This window comes from Typopeltis vanoorti, chromosome 14 (assembly GCF_054136105.1).
Source record: "Typopeltis vanoorti isolate ZY-2024b chromosome 14, IOZ_Tvanoo_1.0, whole genome shotgun sequence".
In the NCBI taxonomy this organism is placed as follows: Eukaryota; Metazoa; Arthropoda; class Arachnida; order Uropygi; family Thelyphonidae; genus Typopeltis; species Typopeltis vanoorti.
The window spans coordinates 109840885-109862673 of record NC_143562.1 but is presented as its reverse complement, the minus strand read 5'-3'; the positions used below and the strand labels follow the sequence as shown (position 1 = coordinate 109862673).

General features: G+C 35.8%; 1 protein-coding gene across 1 annotated transcript in view; it reads right to left on the bottom strand.

Moving 5' to 3' along the window:
• Positions 1-4754: 4754 nt before the first annotated feature.
• LOC150099830 (RNA-binding protein MEX3B-like) overlaps positions 4755-21789 on the bottom strand; it is a 50693-nt gene continuing 33658 nt past the window's right edge. Inside the window, exon 2 of the mRNA XM_090403599.1 lies at positions 4755-8155. Within this exon, the coding sequence (XP_090259725.1) occupies positions 6861-8155 (1295 nt within the window). The 3' untranslated portion in view covers positions 4755-6860. The remainder of the gene's footprint in view (positions 8156-21789) is intronic.

Genomic DNA, 21789 nt, shown 5'->3' with positions numbered 1-21789 from the left:
TTTGAAAACCCTTTGAGAATCCACTATATCTGCACCCCTTTGTAAAATACCATGTCAGTCTGTTGTTAAATTACTGAATTGCGAAAACACGACCATCTCAATAAACCCATGCAATCGCATAGAGAATCCAGCTGTAATCAACTTAATCCTGGAAGTGAAGTCCTCTCTAACCTAGCAACTTCAAATTATTCTTGTAGCAAAACTTCTTACCCCTTTTGAAGTGTACCATTTATCATCCTTCCACCCCTTATTGACTTTTCATTTTTGGGAGGTAACAACTATGTAACCTTCCTGAAACACTGGTTTAAAATACCTGTCCATATGGCCTCGTTTTATTAATATATATTTTACTTATATCTCTTCAGAGACGGACTGGCTCGGCAGGCTATCGAGAATTTTCCAGTGGGCCGAAGTGCGAATGGGCCTAAATATATGCTATGATGTTTTATTTTTATTTAAAAAAAAATATATATATTATATATATATTATTACACACATACATACATACACAGGGGTGCAAAAATAGATATACAGGTTTTATTATGGGAAAAAACATGTTGATGATTACAAAGTAAAGATTTATACAACAGCGTTAATAAGTCACAAGGATCACATACAATTGCAATTCTCTTAAGTGCTCAAATTGTCGACCGTCAGTATTTACACTTTCCTGTAGTCCGGTTTCTACACACTATGACAGAGTTCTGCCATCAATTTCTTGGCATGCCTCTCTTATGAATTGAATCATGTAATCAACAGTGCGCGGTTTTCTTGAAAATGCTTTATCTTTGATAACACCCCAAAAGAAGTCCATTAGGGATCGTGGTGGCCATTCAACTAGCCCTCGTCCACATATGGGGTAATTCTTGGTCAAAAAAACCCTGCATGGTTACAGCATAGCGGGGAGGATCCCCATCTTGCTGCAGTCGTAATTGAGGTATGAGTGTCCTTCAGCATGTTAAGATACAGGTGTAAAAGATTCACAACTGTATACCTACTTCTGCACCCCACCCCCCGTATATACTTAATTATTGATCACTGTTATTTAAAAGAATGTGGGCCGCGCCGCTGTCAAATAATTTCCCTATTTTGTTCGCCATTCCGCCGACGTATTGCTGGCTAGTCTCTCCTTTTCCTCACTCAAACTTCGTACGATATCATAATCACCATAACCAGTAAAAAAATATCCCAATTATTTGCTTCTTAAATACCCGGATTATTTCTATACTGAACCCACGTCAGTGCATTTATATTAGTACCATGAGTGGATTAACCGTTAAATAATCTGGAGACCCTAGTCTACAGATCAAGCCTCCAAATAATCAAGGTGGTGGAGGTCTCACACTAGGCAATGACACTCACCGATCACCTAGATATGCACAAAACATGTCTAGAATTCGATTCGCAACCACGATGTCCGCCAGAGAGCGAATATGCCAATAACCTGACCAATCAGGTATCACCATTCATCCATTACCCTTATCCTATGTAGCCTATTAACCTTTGGAATGCATTCATTGGTGTTATTAAATATTCCTTCACCAGTGACTAAACAAGTACGATCTTAACTTTCCATAATCATCTCCCTGGTGGTTACTACAATTCAATGTAGTATCTGTCGTATATCTTTATGTTCAATCCATATTCTCACCAAAACCAACGCACTTCCACAAATTATGATTATTTATAAATTTCAACAAATCTGACTTTTAATCTTAAATTTTATACAATTAAAGAAATTAAATCTGGGTTAAAAGCATGGCAAGCTTTACATTTGATTTCATGTATAATTCGCCATACTCAACTGTTAGTTTTGAATTTTATATTTTGCTGAATCAAATCTTTTACATGTAATTTGCACACGTTTTTCCTCCCATTACTGCAATATCTGATATAAGAGAACAGGTAAGATGCCTTCTTACCTGTTACAGTAAATGATTAAGTATTTATCTTGATATTTTATAATCAATTAACGAAAAACACTTTTGATCCGTGTTTCCTCAATAAACAAAGCCTAATTGAGGTTCACACCATAAGACTAACTCTGTTTTCATCCTAATTCGAATAGAGCTAGCAAAAAAAGATAAGAGAAAATGCACATCTAGGCTACTTGTGAAGAAGAAAAAAAAAATATCAAAAATTTATCGAAATAAGAATGATTACTATTAAATTCACGATATTCTGTTGGATCGCACATATAATTTTTCAATGTTTGGACACCCCCTGCCCTCGAAAATATCCATGCAATTCACGTGACAAATAGATATCCCCACTGTTAAAGGAAAAAAACGGATGATCGTGTAATTTTCAACCTCAATAATTTCGTTGGCTTTTCACATTAATGCTCTGGTCTGCATAATTACACAGTGACCACTATAATATGAGTAACGCATCCCTTTCAGATGTACATATCCCCCCCTCTTTGAACGTTCTATTAGCTAAATGTAGCTCACTGACCTAGTGAGTTTGAATTGGTGTACCACGAGCGTGAGAATCTTGAATGATTTTCGTCATCCAGCGAAACCCCATCACTTAGCTTAATTGAGGTGTGAATAAGCTTAAAAAAGTACAACGTTGAGCATGTAGGGAAGGGTTCTTTAATCAAACCATAAATATATGATTTTATGATTTACAGCCTTTCGTGAGTAGGATTCACTATAAGAAATAAAAAGAAAAAACTTCTTATGTGCTAATTCAGTTTATAGATCCTCAAGCTAGATGGAGGTCTAAAATCAACTGGTGCGTTATCATCTACATTCGAAAGACTCACGCACATACATGACAGTGAGATTCCAAACCTATTTTTTTGCAAGCAATGATGTTATTAGAAATAGTTGTAGGCGTTTTTTTTTGGACATTGATGTAGAGCTGTTCGTGTAAGTGTACATCCAAACATGCCCTTGCAGTAGTGAAGCGAAATATTTTAGTTGGAACCTTGAATACACTCAAAGGCATAAAAATATTGGTTCCGGCATGAATTATTTCTATGCCTTGTAAGACCATAGAAACAAGTATGGAAATAATTGAGGAGCTGTTTCTTGTTCTGTGATACAGTAATTATTACAGTAAATGAACTTGGGTGTTTTAAGTACGTTTCGCCAAATGCATAAGTATTTGGGAACGGATTTTTTACTGAAATTTCGTGTTTGCGATAGGCAGAAAAACTTGTCCAGCCATCAACAATTTCTGTTTCAACCGAACCGGTTGGGTTAAATTTTGGTAAAGCATTTCGCAATTTCAAAATAACAATTTCGATCTGACTTTCTGGATTTGCGGTGGTCGCACAACTAGAAATGAAATTCATCTCCACTCAAAGAAATCACAAACATTCATGCCCACAGGATTCGAACCCGCAGCCCATTGGTTGGACAGGGTAAGTTAACCATTGGGAAAACAGTCCGGTTTGGTCTGAGTTCCTCTAAAGAGGGAAGTAGTGTTTCCGGTCGCTCGGTCTGAATATCATGAGAATAAGGAAAGGCGGATGTTGTAAGGTTATGACACTACTACGGTCAGTATTAGGGATATGTTTGTAGGTGATATCGTGCAGCCTTCTAGGTCTCTTTCGCATAGTGAATTGTTAAACACAACAATTCCATCCTTAATACTCAATGCGACGAACAAAAAAAAAAAAAAAAAAAAAAAAAAATCCACTTTCCTCTTAAGGGAAAGCCAGACCAGTAATTCCCAACTCTGAGCATTCTCCGTTTTTAACCCTTCTTTCCTTCATATTCTATCCGCGAGCTCTCACTGTCCATTTATATTAATATTAAAATAATCCTTTTACTTGCGGGAAGATGTGTTTTTAATCTTGCAAGACAGACAAACAGGTCAGAGGAACAAAGTTAATTAACAGACATAATACACTGGCCTTAAGTCTTGGTTGCTTCAGTAGTAATTCAATACCACCCAAAATTTCTTTTAGCTGAACTATGTCATCAATGATGCCTAAGCACAGGACTAAGAATACCATGCGTATGGGTAAAACGAATAATAGGTGCTTACGCATTTTGCGAAACAAACCTAAAATGTTCCGACCGTATGATTTCGAAGTGTTCAAGTATTTGTTGTTTACAGCAAAGTTATTATTCCTTTATTAAACATATCGTTAACTGTTTATCTGATGTCGGAGTACGTGACACATTAATTGTGCGTTTTTAAGACTAAGATAGCTAGCTAGCGTGTTAATATCCATTTTTTAAATTTCAGTAATTCAAATAATAATCCGAAAACGTATTCTTGAAAACAGTTTTTTAAATAATTCCACCCTGAAAAGTAACAAAAATATTTCTAGAATCCCCTTCTCCCTCGTCACAAAATGACATCTCGCCAAAAAACATTTTGTAATTTATCAATAATTCCAAGTGCAAATATTCTAAGTGAATAATATATCAAAAAAGAATAATATAAAGGCAGAATATTTGATTTGTTAATTAATGAAAAAGCAAGAAATAAAAGAATATAATCAAGATCTTACTCACCTGTTAATCTACCCAAAAGCATTTACAATTTCGGAGCGAGCTGCTTGAGTAGCAAACTGGACAATCAGTTACCTCAGAGCTGTCGGTATACAGCTAATCAAAATCTCATCAATGAAAATTAAAGTTGATTCTATGAATATTAATCATGATGTTTCCCTGAGAAGAAACCTTTATGTAAGCATTCCAAAATATAATGAATGGTTTTGTGACAGTGAATTATATTTCGAATGTGTAAATGTGAAGACCACTGTGAAATGACTTGACACAAAACGACGATCAAGATACTTTATAAACTTTATTTCTAGTGAATCCCTGTTCACAAGTCAAAAATAAAATATTAGCAAACGTGAAAAAATTAACATCTTATTTTAAGTACGCAAATTCACACCAGAGATAGTTATTTGAAATCCAAAATACATTTTGTTCGGGGATATTTAAAACTTGAATAATAAAATATATGGGGGGAATAATTTCGGCATGGAACTCTGCAATTTGCTTTGGAGAGAAAGTACGTGACCGTAAACAAACCAATGACACAACTCCTTCGGTAGAGCAAACAACACATTGAGCCATGTAATATTCTGTAATATTACATTCTGTAATAAGCTTTCTCAAAGAACTCTGATACTTGACAACATTCATACTAATAAATTCATATACTTTGTAACAGGCCATGCATGCACCCATCTAGCACATACGTTAAAAACTGATGGCTTGAAATTTGACTAAGATGGAAAAAGGGGAGGGGGGGGATATAGTTACTACATGTGTATTGGCCACAAACAGATCCTGTGTCCTAGTAAGGCAACATTATGTTAGCAAACCTTTATAAACCTTAGCAATACTGATTATATATATATATATATATACATATATATATATATGCTTTATATATAGGCATATATACATATATACGCATATAACATGTAAGTTATTATATAGCCATATATGCATATATAAATATATATATATATAGATATATGTATATAACACATACATTGTAAAATTGTGAGCATTAAATATCATTCTGTGCCCCTTTATTGAAAAACAAGAAAATTGATTCCTAACATATTGGCATATCGTTAGGCCTAAGATTATACATCTAATACAAGCTTATAATTTGGATATAGTCATTGGACTTGTAAAGTCGTAACATTACATTCTCATATAGGTCTAAACCTCTATACTTACAGTTCATAGAGAAAGTTATAGGATAATGAATTGCATATTATGGGGCTGGCGACTTACAGCCTCCTTATTGCGCATGCGTACGTAACGGTAAAACGGACATGTACAAATAACAGTAACAAAACACACATATTACATACGCAACATATACGCACAGTTTTGACAAGGGGGGGGGGGTATTACAGGGGTAAAGCAGGTGATAGAGAACAATATTTGAAAAATAAAAACTATGGCATAACAAAAAACAGAAAAAGAAGAGAAACAAATGAGGCAAGCAGTGTGCATAGGTTTCGCATGTAACAACAAGGGGACGGGGAGGAGAAATACGAGACATAAAAAATAAAAATGGAAGACTACAATGAAATATAATGGCAACGATATTCCGTTGCGTCTTCAATAGCTGAAAATATAACAATCGACCTCTGAATAATAAAAATGTATTAAGCCTTTCGGCATTTAAAATAAAAAAACCATCACTCTATAACTGTTATATATTCTTACCTACATATACAGAATCACATAAATATATTAAAATAGGAATACTAAACAATAAAAATAAAATAGCATTACTAACCTTATTATTCATTGTGCAACTTGTGTCTCTTGCTAGCACACTATGATAGATCACAAAAAACTTGAGTATGCCGCAAGCGACTATAAAATCTTGGAGGGGAGATAAAATACTCATAAAAGTGGTAAACCCACGGATTTAGGACCTTGCAGATGTTCTTTCAATGGCAACCAAACTGTGTGCAGGTTTACAATTAAAAACTACTACGATATATTCTTTCACTGGATTACAATTCCAGATAATAAGTAATACTTTACTTTCTTAAATACAAATCTTACATTAAAGAATATAAACTTTATTAATTATTATTAATATTTATTACTTTTTAATACTTACTCTCTTAGATATTTAATGAGATTGTGAGGGTAAAGGGGAAATGGGGAAATATATATATATATATATATTATATTTATATATATATATTTGAGTTCTTTCTACTCCTACAGCAAGCCAAATCTCTCTGATGAAGGCTAACTCGAAACGCGTGTAAAGTGATAATGAATCCTCGGAAAACTCACCACATGGGGATGAATCATTTAAAAAAGACGAGTGAAAAAAATTGGCTAACGCTTGTGTAAAGTCAGTCATTACTTTAGTCCTATTTATTAGGCTTAGCGTTAAGTTTAGGAGTAGATTCGTATGGCCTGGGATGCAGGCTGGCGACAGATGGGGCATTCCGAGTCGGGTTTTTCACAAATGCGATTGGCACACTCCAAGCAAAACATGTTGTGACCACACGGCACAAGTGCCGCGACAACTTCACTTTCGTAACAAACGATACAGTCGCGTTTCGGCTTTCTCCCCGATGTCAGCGACTCCGTGGGACTACTTGCGACGCTGCCCGATCCTCCACTGGAACTGGTGGGAAATGTAGTAATGAGTACCCCATTTGTCGCGACGGCGTTTCCGTTTGGCAGTGGGGTAAAAGAAGGGAGAGACGACAACCCATTTGTCAATGGGTCACTACGGATCCGTCGTGCAGGTGGGTGTTCTCCAAGTACTGTTTCTGTCAGGGAGCCTGTGAGACTGTTACTGCGACGTGGTAACGTTGCGAGCGTGGTATTGGTGGATGTGCCACAGAATGGTGTGGCTGCGCTCCTGGAAGTTCCAAATTCGGGCCATGCCGACGTGGGAGGGGGTACAACAGGGGGGTCAAATGTCGGAGATTCGCCAAGCCCTTCATCGACATCATAAAGACCGAAGCCATTTGTGAAGCCGTTCGTGAACACTGGAGCTGCAGTATACAAGTCTGTTAGTTTAGCCGTCCCGTTGGACGTGGTGGGTGGGAAAGTAAAGACATTTTCTTGTGAGGTTGGTGGCGTTATGATGTTATTGCTATCTCGTGGAAAGGGACCAAATGCTGAGTTTACTTCTGATTTGTAAAGATTGTTCACGAAACCATTTGCGGCATTCATGTTTCCTGTGAAAGTCTGGTCAACACCGTTGGTGTGGAAGTCATTGTCCTCCACCGACTCAATAATGCCACCTGTTCTCATTGCAATATGGGCTTCGATTTCCTTTCGCGCGTTCTCCACATTTTCTGGTAACCCTGTAACTTCGAAAATTGGCTCCTTATCTCTACTTGGTGTGACGATGTATGTGTTCGTCTGCTGCTGAATCCGTTTTATTGTAGCACCTTTAGGTCCCACGACCAGTCCGACGACTCGATATGGAACACGGACTTGGATTGTCGTCTGTCCAGGAATGTTTGAGTTCGGGCCTGGGACCAGAGAACCGTTCATATTGTTTTTACGTTGAGCCCTGATTTGGCTGAAATGTTCAGCCGCTGAGAGTATTTCCCGCTTGGCGGCGCTGACGTCTTCTTTCCTGCCGGTAACTACGAAGACAGGTTCCTCACCTCGGACTGGAGTCTTGATATAGGTGTTGGTTTTCGCCCTAAGGGCTTTGATTTTGCAACCTGTAAAATATAAACATACAAAGCACTTAATCATAAATGACATGAATGATTACAAACATGTTATAACTGAAATAGTCCTAGTTATAAATTTGGAAACAATCAAGAAAGCATCTTAATACTGTTACATAACGTTAGCAGGATATACAACAAACATCATGCACAGATAAATCTCACACAGTGAAGAGGAAATGCATAGGGAAAAAATAAATCAAAATAACCGATGTCTGAGAATTACAAATAAAAAACATTCTGATATAATCTGAGGAGAATAATTATTTCCCCAGCAATTCCATTTGAGATCATACGATACACACACACACACAAGTAGAATTGTGATATTGTGACTACAATCAAACACGACTCTTGGCATGCAGTCGGACGCAACTATGATCTTTATATATTTAGCAGATAGGAATGCAATTCGTCTAGTTGGCCCGAGTGGTTAACCTACCCGCTCTCCAACCAACAGGCTGTAGGTTGAAATCCTGCCATGGGTATGGTTCTTTGTGATTGTACTTAGTGGAAGATGAATTTTATGGTCCGGTGTGAAACCACCTCACCGCTTATTTGGAAGCCCGAAGTGGCTAGAAAAAATTCCATGTTTGGAATTTTTTCTAGACATGATTCTTGAACATGTGTGCGAAAATAAATTACACATATAAGGCAGTGCTTCCCAAACTTATGGATGTAAAGGCCCCCTTTGGAAAAATTTAAATATTTCATTTCAATTTAAATATTTCACCGAAAAAAAATCGTAATACAGACATATATTATCATATTTATTATATTTATATTCAAGATTTTGCGTTTATAAGCTTTTTTTGTGCTTTTTATGAATACCTTTGAAATGAAACTTATATGAAGAGCATATATTTACTAATATTCATTAAGCGCCGAAATGCGCACGAAGCAAAATTTCTGAACCAACACCAATGTGTGATTTTTTCCATTAAAATATAAAAAATAACAAAAAAGAAATAATTAATAATAAAAAATTAAATACGCTTCTTTTAAGATTAAAAAATCTACTTAGTCTTAAAACATTTTAAATGTGTTTTCATTATTTCACGGCCCCCAGTTTGGGAAGCGCTGATATAAGGGACGGGGAATAATAATAAATCAATCACTGGCTAGCTCACGATACAACCGTGCTATACAACGTACGTAGATGGATGTGACAAAAAAAAAAAAAAATCGAATAAAAAAATATCCATCCATTGTAAGAAGTGCAACATTTCAACATAACAGAAAAACTAAAAAAAAACGCCAATAATGATAACATCGACTATGGAAGTAATTTGGCAGATGGAGTTTTTTTTTTATATTTTTTACAGGTATCATGGTTAGTTCATCATAATATGAAAATTTACCGAAGCACGCACATAAAGAATTAAATATGTACTTCGAATCTTTCATCCTGGCAAAGCTGATAAAGAAAGACAAAGACAATTAAAGTTAATTAATTTTCATGGATCCCCATTTTAGTTCTTTCAGAAAGCTTAAGATGTCATCGCTGTAGACAATAAAAGATGCCAAGGAGTACGCGTAATAAGGAAAATAATACTCGTGTTTTATTTTATGTATTGACTAACATGACAATTGAAATATACTGAAAGTAACAAACGTTAAAAAAAATCAAAAGGTCCTTGTTTGCTACATAATAGCACAGTCGGTAAAGTCATGTATTTAGGTTACTTAGCCACCATATAACAATGAAGTCAGAAAGATGACGATCGATCTCTCTCTCACACACATAGTGAATAATGTGGGCAAGTGGATAAGAGGAAATAAGAACCAAATGCTTGAACAGCTGGAGGTCGTAATCCTTGGGAGAAAAAGGGTGTAAGAAACACTGTTCAACAGGACAAAGGTTTCAGACAGATTTCAGAAGAGGACAAGAAGTTATTTAGCAGGTTTGAAGTTGAACAGGAAATGATTATTACCAGCAGCTACATATGAGTGTTTTTACAGACCTAGAAAAACGTAGAGGAATAATGAAACCAATTCAGTGGAACACATGCGTATGGAGTTGTCTAACGGTCATTTCTATAAATTTTTATAAAGCGGAGCCGCCTGGGCAGCATCTCCGCTCTCCAACCAGTAAGTCATAGGTTCGAATTCCACTGCGAGCATGGATATTTGCGAATGTTTTTAGGTGGGAGATGAACTTCATAGTACGCAGTGAGATCACAATTCTACTTAGTAAATGCCAGACATGACTTAAAAAGTTCGGTGTTTGTCTCTAGAACAGGATTACTGGAGTTTTTGGCTCATCCACGGTACTAACATAAGATCATTTTACAACCTGAGTGGAATTCACATAAAAAGTGAATACAATTTGCTTGTTCGGTATTTTTACTAGCGTTTCAATACGACTTTGCTACCGTGTTGCCGATTATCAGAGTTCAAGGTTTCACAGCTTAATATGTTTCAATCGTGCAGACTTCGCTTATTTAAAAGTACTTGGTATTTGCATTTGAGCATATTTAAGTGTCAATTCGATGTCATTTAACAGCGTAACCGAATAGTCCAGTTCACAGTTTGTTCCACTATGATGGAGTTATATTCCTTTTTTTTTCCCGTCAGTATACGATCAGATCCCCCCCCCCTCTTCCACCAAATTAAATTAAGGGAAATTAACAGTCTAAACACAGGGTTGCTAGGAAATCATTCGGCATTTAAAAATAACTAACTGTATCACACAGCTTTTATGAAAAGAAGTGCGTAACAGCGGGACGGTTCTCGTCCCGCTGTTACGTCTCAAGAGTTATTTATATACAATAAGTAGCCACTAATCAATTTATTTTCTCTTCTCGCATCCTCCACGGTAGGTGCAAGACGATAGTATAATGAAAATGAAAACAATTGCATTAATAAATGTAACTGTTAATGTAATGTAAATAAACTAAGATTATAAAAAACTTAGTTATAACAATTACATTAAGTTCAGTTTCGCATTATAAGTAGGTTACAAAAGTCCTCCATAATTTCTAAGACGTATTCACACATTTCTAACAGAAACACGAATGGCTGGTGCACAAGCACTGTTACGTCCGGACGATGGCCAGCAACTACTGTACATCTGTCGCATTATATCCGCGGTCTCATAAGCACGATAGTTTAGGTCGGCGATAGTAAAACTTGGCAGACTGCCAGTCCAAATTTCTATTCTCCTGTCTACTCACATCGACTGCACATAAAAAACAGGATATTTAAGTTGTGCAGCAACGCAAAAGGGTAACCGGTACTTCTGAGCGACCTCTTGTGGCAACAGAGAAGTGTTTCCACCAAATATGTTTTATTCTTTAGGATTGCACTTGTGTACTTGGTCTCACTTCATATGCAAGATTGTAACATTATATATAGTATAATCGAAAGTTATATGCTCCAATGTGAAATTATTTAAATTAGGTTATTAACCCTGAAAGTCATCGATTTAAGTACGATCAGTTTTTCCAAAAAAACTCCACTTCTTCCATTTTTCTAAAAGCAAATATTATATGAAATATATACAAAACATCATTTACTGAATCTACTATACGTTCTTCAATACTTCTAGATTAAACTACTTAAATATTTAAACTTAATGATTAAACTATTTAATGCTACCTTAGCATTAAAGAAAACCAGGTTCTCTTTTATTCCACGTTACTTTATTTCATTGATGCAGCTTCCTGAAATCCGCCAAGATTTCTAATACTCCTCATCAGAATTGGCCTTCAGTAATTTCCCCTACTTTTTTCTCTAACTGCTCAACACATTTGCAAACCAAGACTGCTTGAAAGAGTGGATAGCGTTTACGCCCAAGTTGGGGATTTGAATACCATTATAGCATGGATGTCTGGGAAAGTCACTTTTTTGGGGGAGGGGGGGGGAATACTATCCGTGTGAGACAATCGTCCTACTTATTACAGAAGTAATAAGTTAGCAGGGAAAGCGGATTAACCCCTGATCCATTCACGGTATTAAATGTAAGAGATGCCCTCCTCTCTCTTATTTGACCGAGAGAGAGTTTCAGATCTTTAGCAAAGCAACTACGAATTAATAATAAAAAAATCCATTATTGCATTTTAGTTCACTAAGGGGAAAGGCGACAGTTCTTATAAGCCAAACGTTTTTAAAAAAATAAAAAAAATCGGTAGACACAGACTATACCTCTCAACACTGCATACATTGGATATGTATCCTCCAGGAGCATATAGGATACTATTACGGTACTACATGAAAAGTTTACATTATTTCTAATTTCCTATCAACAATTTTCTTACAAATTTCTTGGGAGTCAGTCACAGGAATCTAATATTGTCAATTCTCACTGCATCAGTATTCGTGTTATTCCCCTGGGTCTTTTCCTATCATCCTGGTGCCAAACAACTGTTTTACTACCCTCTCCTTTCTCATTCTCTTTCAGTGACCATACCGCTACCTGAGATGAGCTTTCATCGCACATTCCTGATTGCCAACAATATCAAGTTCCTTCCTAATACCATTTTAATGTGATTCTACTATCGATGCCCATCTGTCCATTCTCCTAATGTTTCTTAGAACTCTCTTATCTGTAATCTTCTCTAGTCTTTGATCAACCGTTTTCTTTGCTCTCTTTTTTTCCCCAACCCAACTTTCAGATCCATAAGATGAAACTGGTTTGAAGACTGCTTTGTATACTGCTATTTAGTGTTTTGACTAATTTCTCTCTTATTCCATATAAATTTATTCAGCTTACACCCTACCATATCAGCCTTATTTATTCGGTTGTCTACTTCCACATTTCATTTGCTATTTTCACTAACAATTATGCCTAAAGAGCTGAAATGTTGTACTTGTTCTATACATTTCTCAACGCAGGATGTAGCTGATATTTTCAATGATGGTGCCTATTTTCAGTCTTTTATTGCCGAATTTCATACCAAATTTGTCAACAGTCATTCAATTTAATTAAGGAATCAAATCCTGAAGCTTTGTACTGGATTTATTTGAGTATAACCTCTGTTATACTCTAGAGGGAAAAACTCGAGTTTCCCTCCTGAAACTCAGGTTTTTCGTCCATCAGAACAGGCAAACCGGTCCCGTGAACATACAGATCTACAGCCATAAAATACTGGCCCTTACGGGATGCACTAGAGAAAGGACATGCCGGCTGCATTAATTCGTCGTGATCCCTAATCAGGGGGACTCTACCCATCCTGAGGGTCGGACGGGTTGAAGAAGAAGATAACGTCTGAGATTAACACCTCCAATTCTGATATTAGATTTAATGCCACTTTCCTTCATGTGATTCATACAGGTGATGAATAGAGTGGAGATAATGTGCCCTCTTGTCTCACACTTGATTTAAGATCAAACCATCTTCCTGGATCTCCAATTCTAACTGCTGACTTACAACTCAAATATAGACTTAAGTATTGCTTGATATAATGTCCCATTTACACCATATAACTGGAGTAACTGAACAGCTTTTCTCTTGGCACCTTGTCACGTGCCTTTTCGAGATCTACAAACCTTAAGCATATATCCTTGTTATGATCCCAGTTTCTCAACTATTTGTCTTAAAGTGAATATCTGATACTGGCAACTGCTGTCTGGCTACTCAGCTTGTTGTTCTCCTAGTTCTCTTCCTCATTTTTTTCTTAGCTTCTTCTCAAATATGCATGCATAAATCTTACCTAGAAGTGCTAATGAGTATATTGCATACTTATTTCTATGTATATATATCTTTGTGTGTGTGTGTGTGTGTGTGTGTGTGTGTGTGTGTGCGCGCGCGATTGATTTTTCCACATTTTTAAATAAATAAATGAAATTTCTTGTAACTGGTGACTAGAATCAAGCCTGTAATTATATTTCTTCTGCAACGGTAGTTTCATGCAAGTAACAAAGAGGCTACGCAGGCATTCCGTTAAATTAATCATATTTTAAGTATGGGAAATCTAAATTTCAAAGTGATCATTAAAAAAAAAATCTAATTCATAATTCGAATGCTCTCGTTTATTCAGAATGAACTATAAATGGGCAGTGTTTATCAAGTTATTGTAATCAGGAGTTATAGCTGGTGACTAGAATAGTGAGTCCATAACAGCCACATGAATGTGTGACATTTAACAACTTGAAGCGGTTTCCATAAACGATGCCATCCTCCCTCTGGGACGGTAAATGAGAGCTGGACTGTGCTCGCTCTCAACTACTCCCAGATGTGCAATTTTTAAAGATAAGTTCATTTATATTTTGATCGTTTCAAAAGAGAAATAATATCCACGCACTTAATTATTATACTCAAAAATCATAAAATGAATCAGTAATCAGATTATGTTCACATTCAACAATTTTTTACATTGTAAATGAAAAATTTTAAGACTCACAAATGACATTTCAAATCTGAACAATTCAATTTATCCTCCTAAGAAAATGCTGGTTTAAGTGTAATTAATTTTACATAGTAACTTTATCGACGGCCTGGCTGGATGAGTGGAGAGCATCTACGCTCTCCACTCATCCAGCTAATCAATCACACTAATCAACAAGTCGTGGGTTCGAATCCCACTACGGACACGGATGTTTGTGAATGTCTTCAGGTGAGAGATAAAATTCATCTCCTGGTGTAAAACCATCACCTGCTTACTGGAGAGAAGTGGTTTGAAAAAGTACCATATTAGTTTCCATAGCAGGGTTTCGGAGTTATGTAAAAATAACTGAAAATATTAAAATAATAATAATAAAACTGCATAAAAACCCCATATATTATCATTCTCAGAGAATCGGGCGTATTACGACATACATAAAATCCAGCATCCAAGTTAGTTCAGGTTCTACTTTCGTTTATTCAGAGTGAACTATAAATGAACAGCGCTTATCAGAAGTTATGGTAGAGTCGATATCAGTGGTCTGTTGACTTCACAGCAATTACTAAGGCAAATGATGTGAAGTCAACAGCCTTTATATACAAGTCGCCCAGTCGTGAAGATACTTCACTCGCAAATTTTGCTTACGCTTGGGTAATGGATTAAACAAGACTATAATTTCTTGTCTCGTATTATTTAGTTCAGATAAGATGATATGCGGCCATTTCTTTGACCATCATCGAATGATAATGAAAATAACTTTCATTTACAATGAAATAATTATGGAAAATAGTGGGGATCTTAACCAAAGACTAACTTTTGAGTAGAGGTTTCTGTTCATGTCTTGGATCTAAATGAGGATAAATAAAATGTAGTTGAAGTATATTAACAGTGATGATAAAAACAACTGCTCATATATCAATATTATTGTTCCATGCACTTATTAACGGCTGTTGGTCCTACGTTTTTTTTTAATGATGTATCTGATTCAGTGTCCCCTTTAATTCTGTATCTTAAGTCTCTCCCTCTCTCGCTCATGATTACTATGAATGTTAGACCAAATTAGCAATAAAGCCTAAAAATCAGGAAAAAAAAAAACTGAAATATATTTCCACCCATTATTAAAGGTAGCAAGCAACTTAACATTAATCGAAATTCAGACATTTTTAGTCAGTGCTCTAAATACCTGGAATATTTTGAATCATCATAATCATCAGGTAAAATTCTAAACGATACCACAATCAGAGAAAAGTATGATTGAGAGGTGAAAGCTGGGACATTTCTGGAAGTTTGAAACATTGGATATAATGTCTGGATATGCAGTAAGTGGCCAAAATAGTTGTGAACTACCTATGCGACTGCAATGACCAAACATGAGGTAGATTGCCAGAAGGGCTTCTGTGCTAATCCGTAGTGGTTATAACTTAAAACGAAAGCTGGAGTCGAGGTGGATTGGGTTTTGAATGAAGAATAAAGCCACTAAGGATATGCAAATTCGGGCCGGTTTGCCTGTTTTTCAGGGAAAAAAAAGTTCACGAACAGAGGATTTAACAGAAAGGCATGGGTGTTTACGATTAGTAAGACCCATGTTTGCATGGGTCTTACTAAATCTTTGTGGAAAGGGCACTGCGACCCTACCATTTCTTCTTCTAGCAGAAGGCTTCACTCCCAAACTCAATGAAGTACAGAAGTGACCATAAGGCGTTAAAATGACTTTACATGACTTAACTTCCACACTCAGTAGCAAAATAGAGAACTATATACAATATTTTGCGTGTGTGTGTGTGTGTGTGTGTGATTGCTACTGCTGCCTTACCATCACTATTACTAGTAAATCGCTAAGAATGGTAGAGCTACAAGATTAAATCAGATGGGAAAAAATCGACATTTCTTTATGAAAAAATATGTACATTATGACATATAAAACATTGAAATTTATTTATAAGAGTTCTGCATAGAACTATAGCATGCTGGAAAACGCTGAGTTCATTTTGGTAAGCTTAATTTTTCATCCCTAGCAGTTTCATGTTAACTATCAAGGTTATTCTCTAAACAAACAAACAACAACAACAACAACAATAAAAAAAAGGCTCATTCAGCCAACAACATGAAAATAAACTAATATCAGAGGTAACACAAGTTAATTTGTTTGCATAACAGAATTTTGAAGGGTTTATCAAACCGAATTTTTTGGCCCTCGTCTTAGTTACGAATAATTTGATAATGTTCAACTAGAATATTAAAATAATAACAATGGTAATAGAAGTTATCGTTTTATCCTTAGGAGGAGGGAGAAAAAGAGAATCAGTGCGCCATCCGGATGCTAGAGAAACTCCAGGCCAGTGACACCAGTGCCAAGCCCCCCCCTCCCCCCGCTGCTTTCACGCCGTTCCCTGCTTATGTGACAAACTTCTGTTCCCCAATAACAAATTAATTTAAAATTATCAGAAGTCTATGAGAAATAACGTCTAATATATTGTTATTATATTTCGAATTAAATCATTTACACAACCAGTATCATATCTTTTCACTATTTAATATACTAAACGCATGGAATATTGCTTTCTCCAGTCAGCAGAAACACATTAGACAATACATTTAATACACAACAAATATATCTAGCAATGACCAGTATAAACTGTTTCTTTCTTATACCAATTTATATGCAACAATTTTCTTATTAAAAAAAAAGTACATTATACACAATAGAAGAACTGCATGTGAATGTCAAAAGCAAGTTTTGTTGATTTATTTTGCGAATTGTATTTACTGGGAGTTATTAAGATGCGAAAGAACTGGATCGACCGGTTATTGTTTTGTGGTTTCTCAGTTGCTAACATTCACAGCGCGGATATATTTATAGCAGTTAACTACAGGATGTACAAGTTTATTGCTAATTGGCTCAAAGTAGTGGCGCCTTTCATTTTTTAATAGAGATTATATTTATTAATAACACAACAACAGCAATGATACCCTGCTTGCTTATCTATCAAGTAGCATAATAATGTAAGAGTACGAGGAAATGAGTCATCTATGTAGATGCTTATAAACAAACTGTGGCAATGAATACAAATTCTCATGAATCTAATATACAGTGGTTATACAGTTATTATGGTCATCCTTAAATGACGTCATTTTTTGTGGACTGTCACAGTGTCACATTGCTCCAAACCTAACTCCTCAATGTCGCATGAAAAAATTTAAAATAAAAATTAAGCCAATATTGCAAATATCTGAAGTTTGCCTTTTCTTTAACAATTTCAGCATAAATCTATATTTCTTCATGTCGTCATTTTTGTGTGTGTTTCAGCATTTTGTATATTAAGATATTGTGTTCCTAATCTGAATTTTTTTTTTTTAAATTCTAAGAAAATATTTCTACTTCTTTGTGACGTAGCAGTACCCCCCCCCCCCCAAATACACGAAACGCGAAGAATGTGATATCGTGTTTGGGATCCATACAGACTTCACATTTCTCGCCTGTCTACATCACTACTAAAAAATAGCAAACACTTTTCAAATATGAAGCTTTTTAAACAATACAGAAAATAATCCTGGTATTTATTTATGAATCATAATTTATCCGTAGCTTAGTAGACAGCAACCGCAAAATCTACTGCGATCGAATTATGCGTAACGCATGTTGCACAGTATGTTTCTGATGGCGAACGTTTCACACTAATTTTTCCAGTAGTTATTCTAACATGGTAATGATACTGCTGAAACATCTTAATTGTGTGTACGTAGATTAAACAACTAGTGAATTTTCTGTAAGTGCAAACGAGAGTGAGAAAAGCAAGCTCCTCAGAAGCGATACGGCGTAGTTTTCCACCTCACATACGGCACGCGAGGTTAAATTAGGACAAGGACAAGGTCAACCAGGCTGCTGCACTGCTAAGATATCTAGAGTTGCTCTGCAAGAGTAGTCTTCATCCGATGTCACTAGAATAAGCGCACTTCTCAATATCAGTAATATTTATATAAATGATTCCCAACAAAGTAATGCGATCGTGAATTAACTCAAGTGAGGTTGTCACTAACTGAAAAGTTAAAAAATTGTCTAACTGAAATCACAGCGGTGATTTCGGTTAATTTCAAAAATGATAATTAAAGAAACCAAAAAATAATTCACTCGATGCAATACATTTAATGTGGGTTAAACGCATAAGATTATTTACATTTTCGTCAATATTCATTAACGAATAAAACGTAAGATTTTAAATCCCAAATTAGCACTAATCCGTATATACCTTCTAGCAACTGAACTAGGAAGTGACCAGTGCTATATGATCCTCTAAAGCTAAACAGTAATAAAGACCTGGAATCAGCAAATTAACAGGTAAAAGGTGAACTAAGTGCAAAATATTAGTCTTCATTAAAAGGAAATCTGCAAAGCATTTTAGAAAAGTATCATAACTCAGAACAGTTTTGTACAATTTTTAAAAAGCGAAAATAATAAGATAGCCAATATTGTCTACACTTTTGCAACTTTCCTTTTGACCACACGAGTCAAGACTCATCGAGGGAAATTAATAATAATATAAACGAAGAAGCCAGTAATATAATAACTGGCATGTCTTTAGTGAACAGACTGCTATCTCTATTTCCTAAAGTGAACCACCAATGATACCATGCTAACTAAAAACCTAAACTTACTTTCCTCGGAAGAAGTGTTTCTATAACAAACGCTGCGGGTAGAGGAAATACAGTGCAGGTGCAGCAACTGCATTGCCATAGCTGTCATCTAACCGAAAAACTGACTCTTTTATAAGGATCTAATCGCTACTGAGATTTCAAACGAGTCAGTTTTTCATTCAGTATAGAAATCTCAAAATAACAAGTTTCGAACACTGAATTCATAAACAATTCAGAAGTTCTTATGCATTGAATTTTCATTCTTCTTTTAAAGTTGCACCAAAAACGATAGAAGTATATGCAGAAAATAGTCATTAAAAATAAGAGAAATCCTTTTGGAATATTCAGTAGCATTACGAAACAGAGGTCATATTTATACATAGCTATGCCTGCATGCCTAACTATGAACGAGTTCAAGACTGAGAAAATACTTTTTAAAGGAATGAAAAAAAAAAAAATACCGGTAAATGAAATTAAAGTGGCTCTGAAGATAATGAAAGCAGTGATATTCAGCAGTCAACCCAGCTTAAGTCATATAAAGGTAAGTTTATTAACCTGCAACATTCCCTCACAATACATCATCTGGCTTTAGTGTTTCAGCCTAGTCAAGACTGAAACATATTTCCAACTAAAACGCGAGCAAGACTTAGAAGAAATCCCCCAATCTGCAATTTCAGATTCGTTCCTCGTTGTCACAAATATCAAGAGTTATTCCAACCCTCGTACAGAAACACTAAGTGTAATGAATGGATAAAAAAAAGAAGAAATTTAACGGTAGACTGTATCTAACGTCTACATTTAAAGTATATGAAAGGGAAGTTGTTCTAAAGAACAGCAGCAGTATAAGAGATGAACAAAGAAAATATGTTCTATGAGTTTCGAGCTGAAATGTTAATGTACACTGGCTGATCCGTGGACGTGTTCAAACAAAGAAGGAAGTGTGAGAATTATTGACCGATTCTGATGCACAGCGACCATCAGAAAATGTATGCAGCAGAAAGTGTACGCCTTTAGAGTGAATAAGAGAGAAATTAAATCAATCTAATTTCACTCTTCTTCACCGAATCAAGAATTTTTAGAAACCTCATAAAGGAACCATCCAGACATAAGGATAGTCAGACGGATGTGTGATATGTCCACTGAAGAGGTATTGAAAGAGGCCTGTACCTAAAAAGGAAACTCTCTAGGGAAACGAATCCATAGATTAGCAATTTAAACTATATAATCTGGCTCGTTTTCTCCCTGTCGACTGCTAATTCATTGCTTTCTGCTTTTAATGAAGTACAAAGAACCTGTCCAGTTGTGCAACATCGTTTTGCACCAACAGTTATAAGAAATGGAACGTAACATAACATAACGTAACATAATCACTGTCTCAAATTCCTTCATATCTGGATCTGCTTCAAGTTTGAATCGTCTTGACTCCGGTCGGTATGATGTTGAAGATCGTTTTGCTTGTATCAATATTAATGTTTTTCTCTATCAGCATTCTTTTATGGCAAAGTAAAAAAGTTCACACAAACACATCCATATTCGAATGATGATGCCTTATGTAGGAGTACCGCCAAGACTAAGTTTCTATTCGTCATTTGACTTTTACAACGATGCTAGTATACTGCACTGCATCATGACATGCACCGCTTCAAAACCAAACACGAATGTTGGTTAATATTTTGGACTTGTAAAACGTACTCGATGCACAACACTCATCACGCATTACCGTGTTTTTACGTGACCAAGCAACAAATCTGTGCAGACACATCATATAGTGAGGGAGGATTTTGATCGGAGCTCATATTTAATTAGTATGATAGGAACATGGCAATACAATTTCACAAGAATTTTATTAATCTTAGACATAACTATAAGCTCAAGAAGCAGAAGGGGGAACATGCGAAGAACTGAATTCCATTCGGTTTGTTCCAGCAGTCCATTATTTTACTCACGATCTGCTGCTTTGTTTCAACTACACAAGAATCTGTAGTCCATTCAAACTGTGAGTGGACTACTGGTTAAAAAAAAAAAATCTAGAAGCTATCTTTTACAAGCCACTTCCAGTCTCCAATAAGCAGGATGGCGATTGCACTTCGTACGATATGGAACGTACCTTTCACCAGAAAATGGTGAAATCTGTACTGATTTTAATTCAAATGGGTAGAGAACAGGGTCCCCATTTGATCCAAAGCATGCTTCTTTTCAAGTTATGTTCAAGTAGCTGTTTTTCATTCAAAGCTAATTAAACCTAATAAAATACCGAGTACTTACGTTATGCTCACTAAGCGCGACACACACACACACAAATAAATAAAAACCGAAAATAATCAGAGGGGTGGAAATAAGAAAACGCAGACGAGTAGTAAACTGAAACCTGAAATTTGAGTTTCATATATATATATATATATATATATATAGAGAGAGAGAGAGAGAGAGAGAGAGAGAGAGAGAGATGAATTTGTCGATTGGAGAAGGAAATGAACATGGATAAGGTTGGAACTAAAGCGATACAGCGAATCTAGAAGGTGTGAGGAAATTTTTCTTTTCTGTATGATTAATCCATTCCTCTTTGCTTGTCTTTACATGGTTTTTTTAAGGTGGGTTGAAATTGAAGGCCAGGGAATGTATAATAATGGATTCTTTACTAAACTATACACATCAAAAAACTCCTCT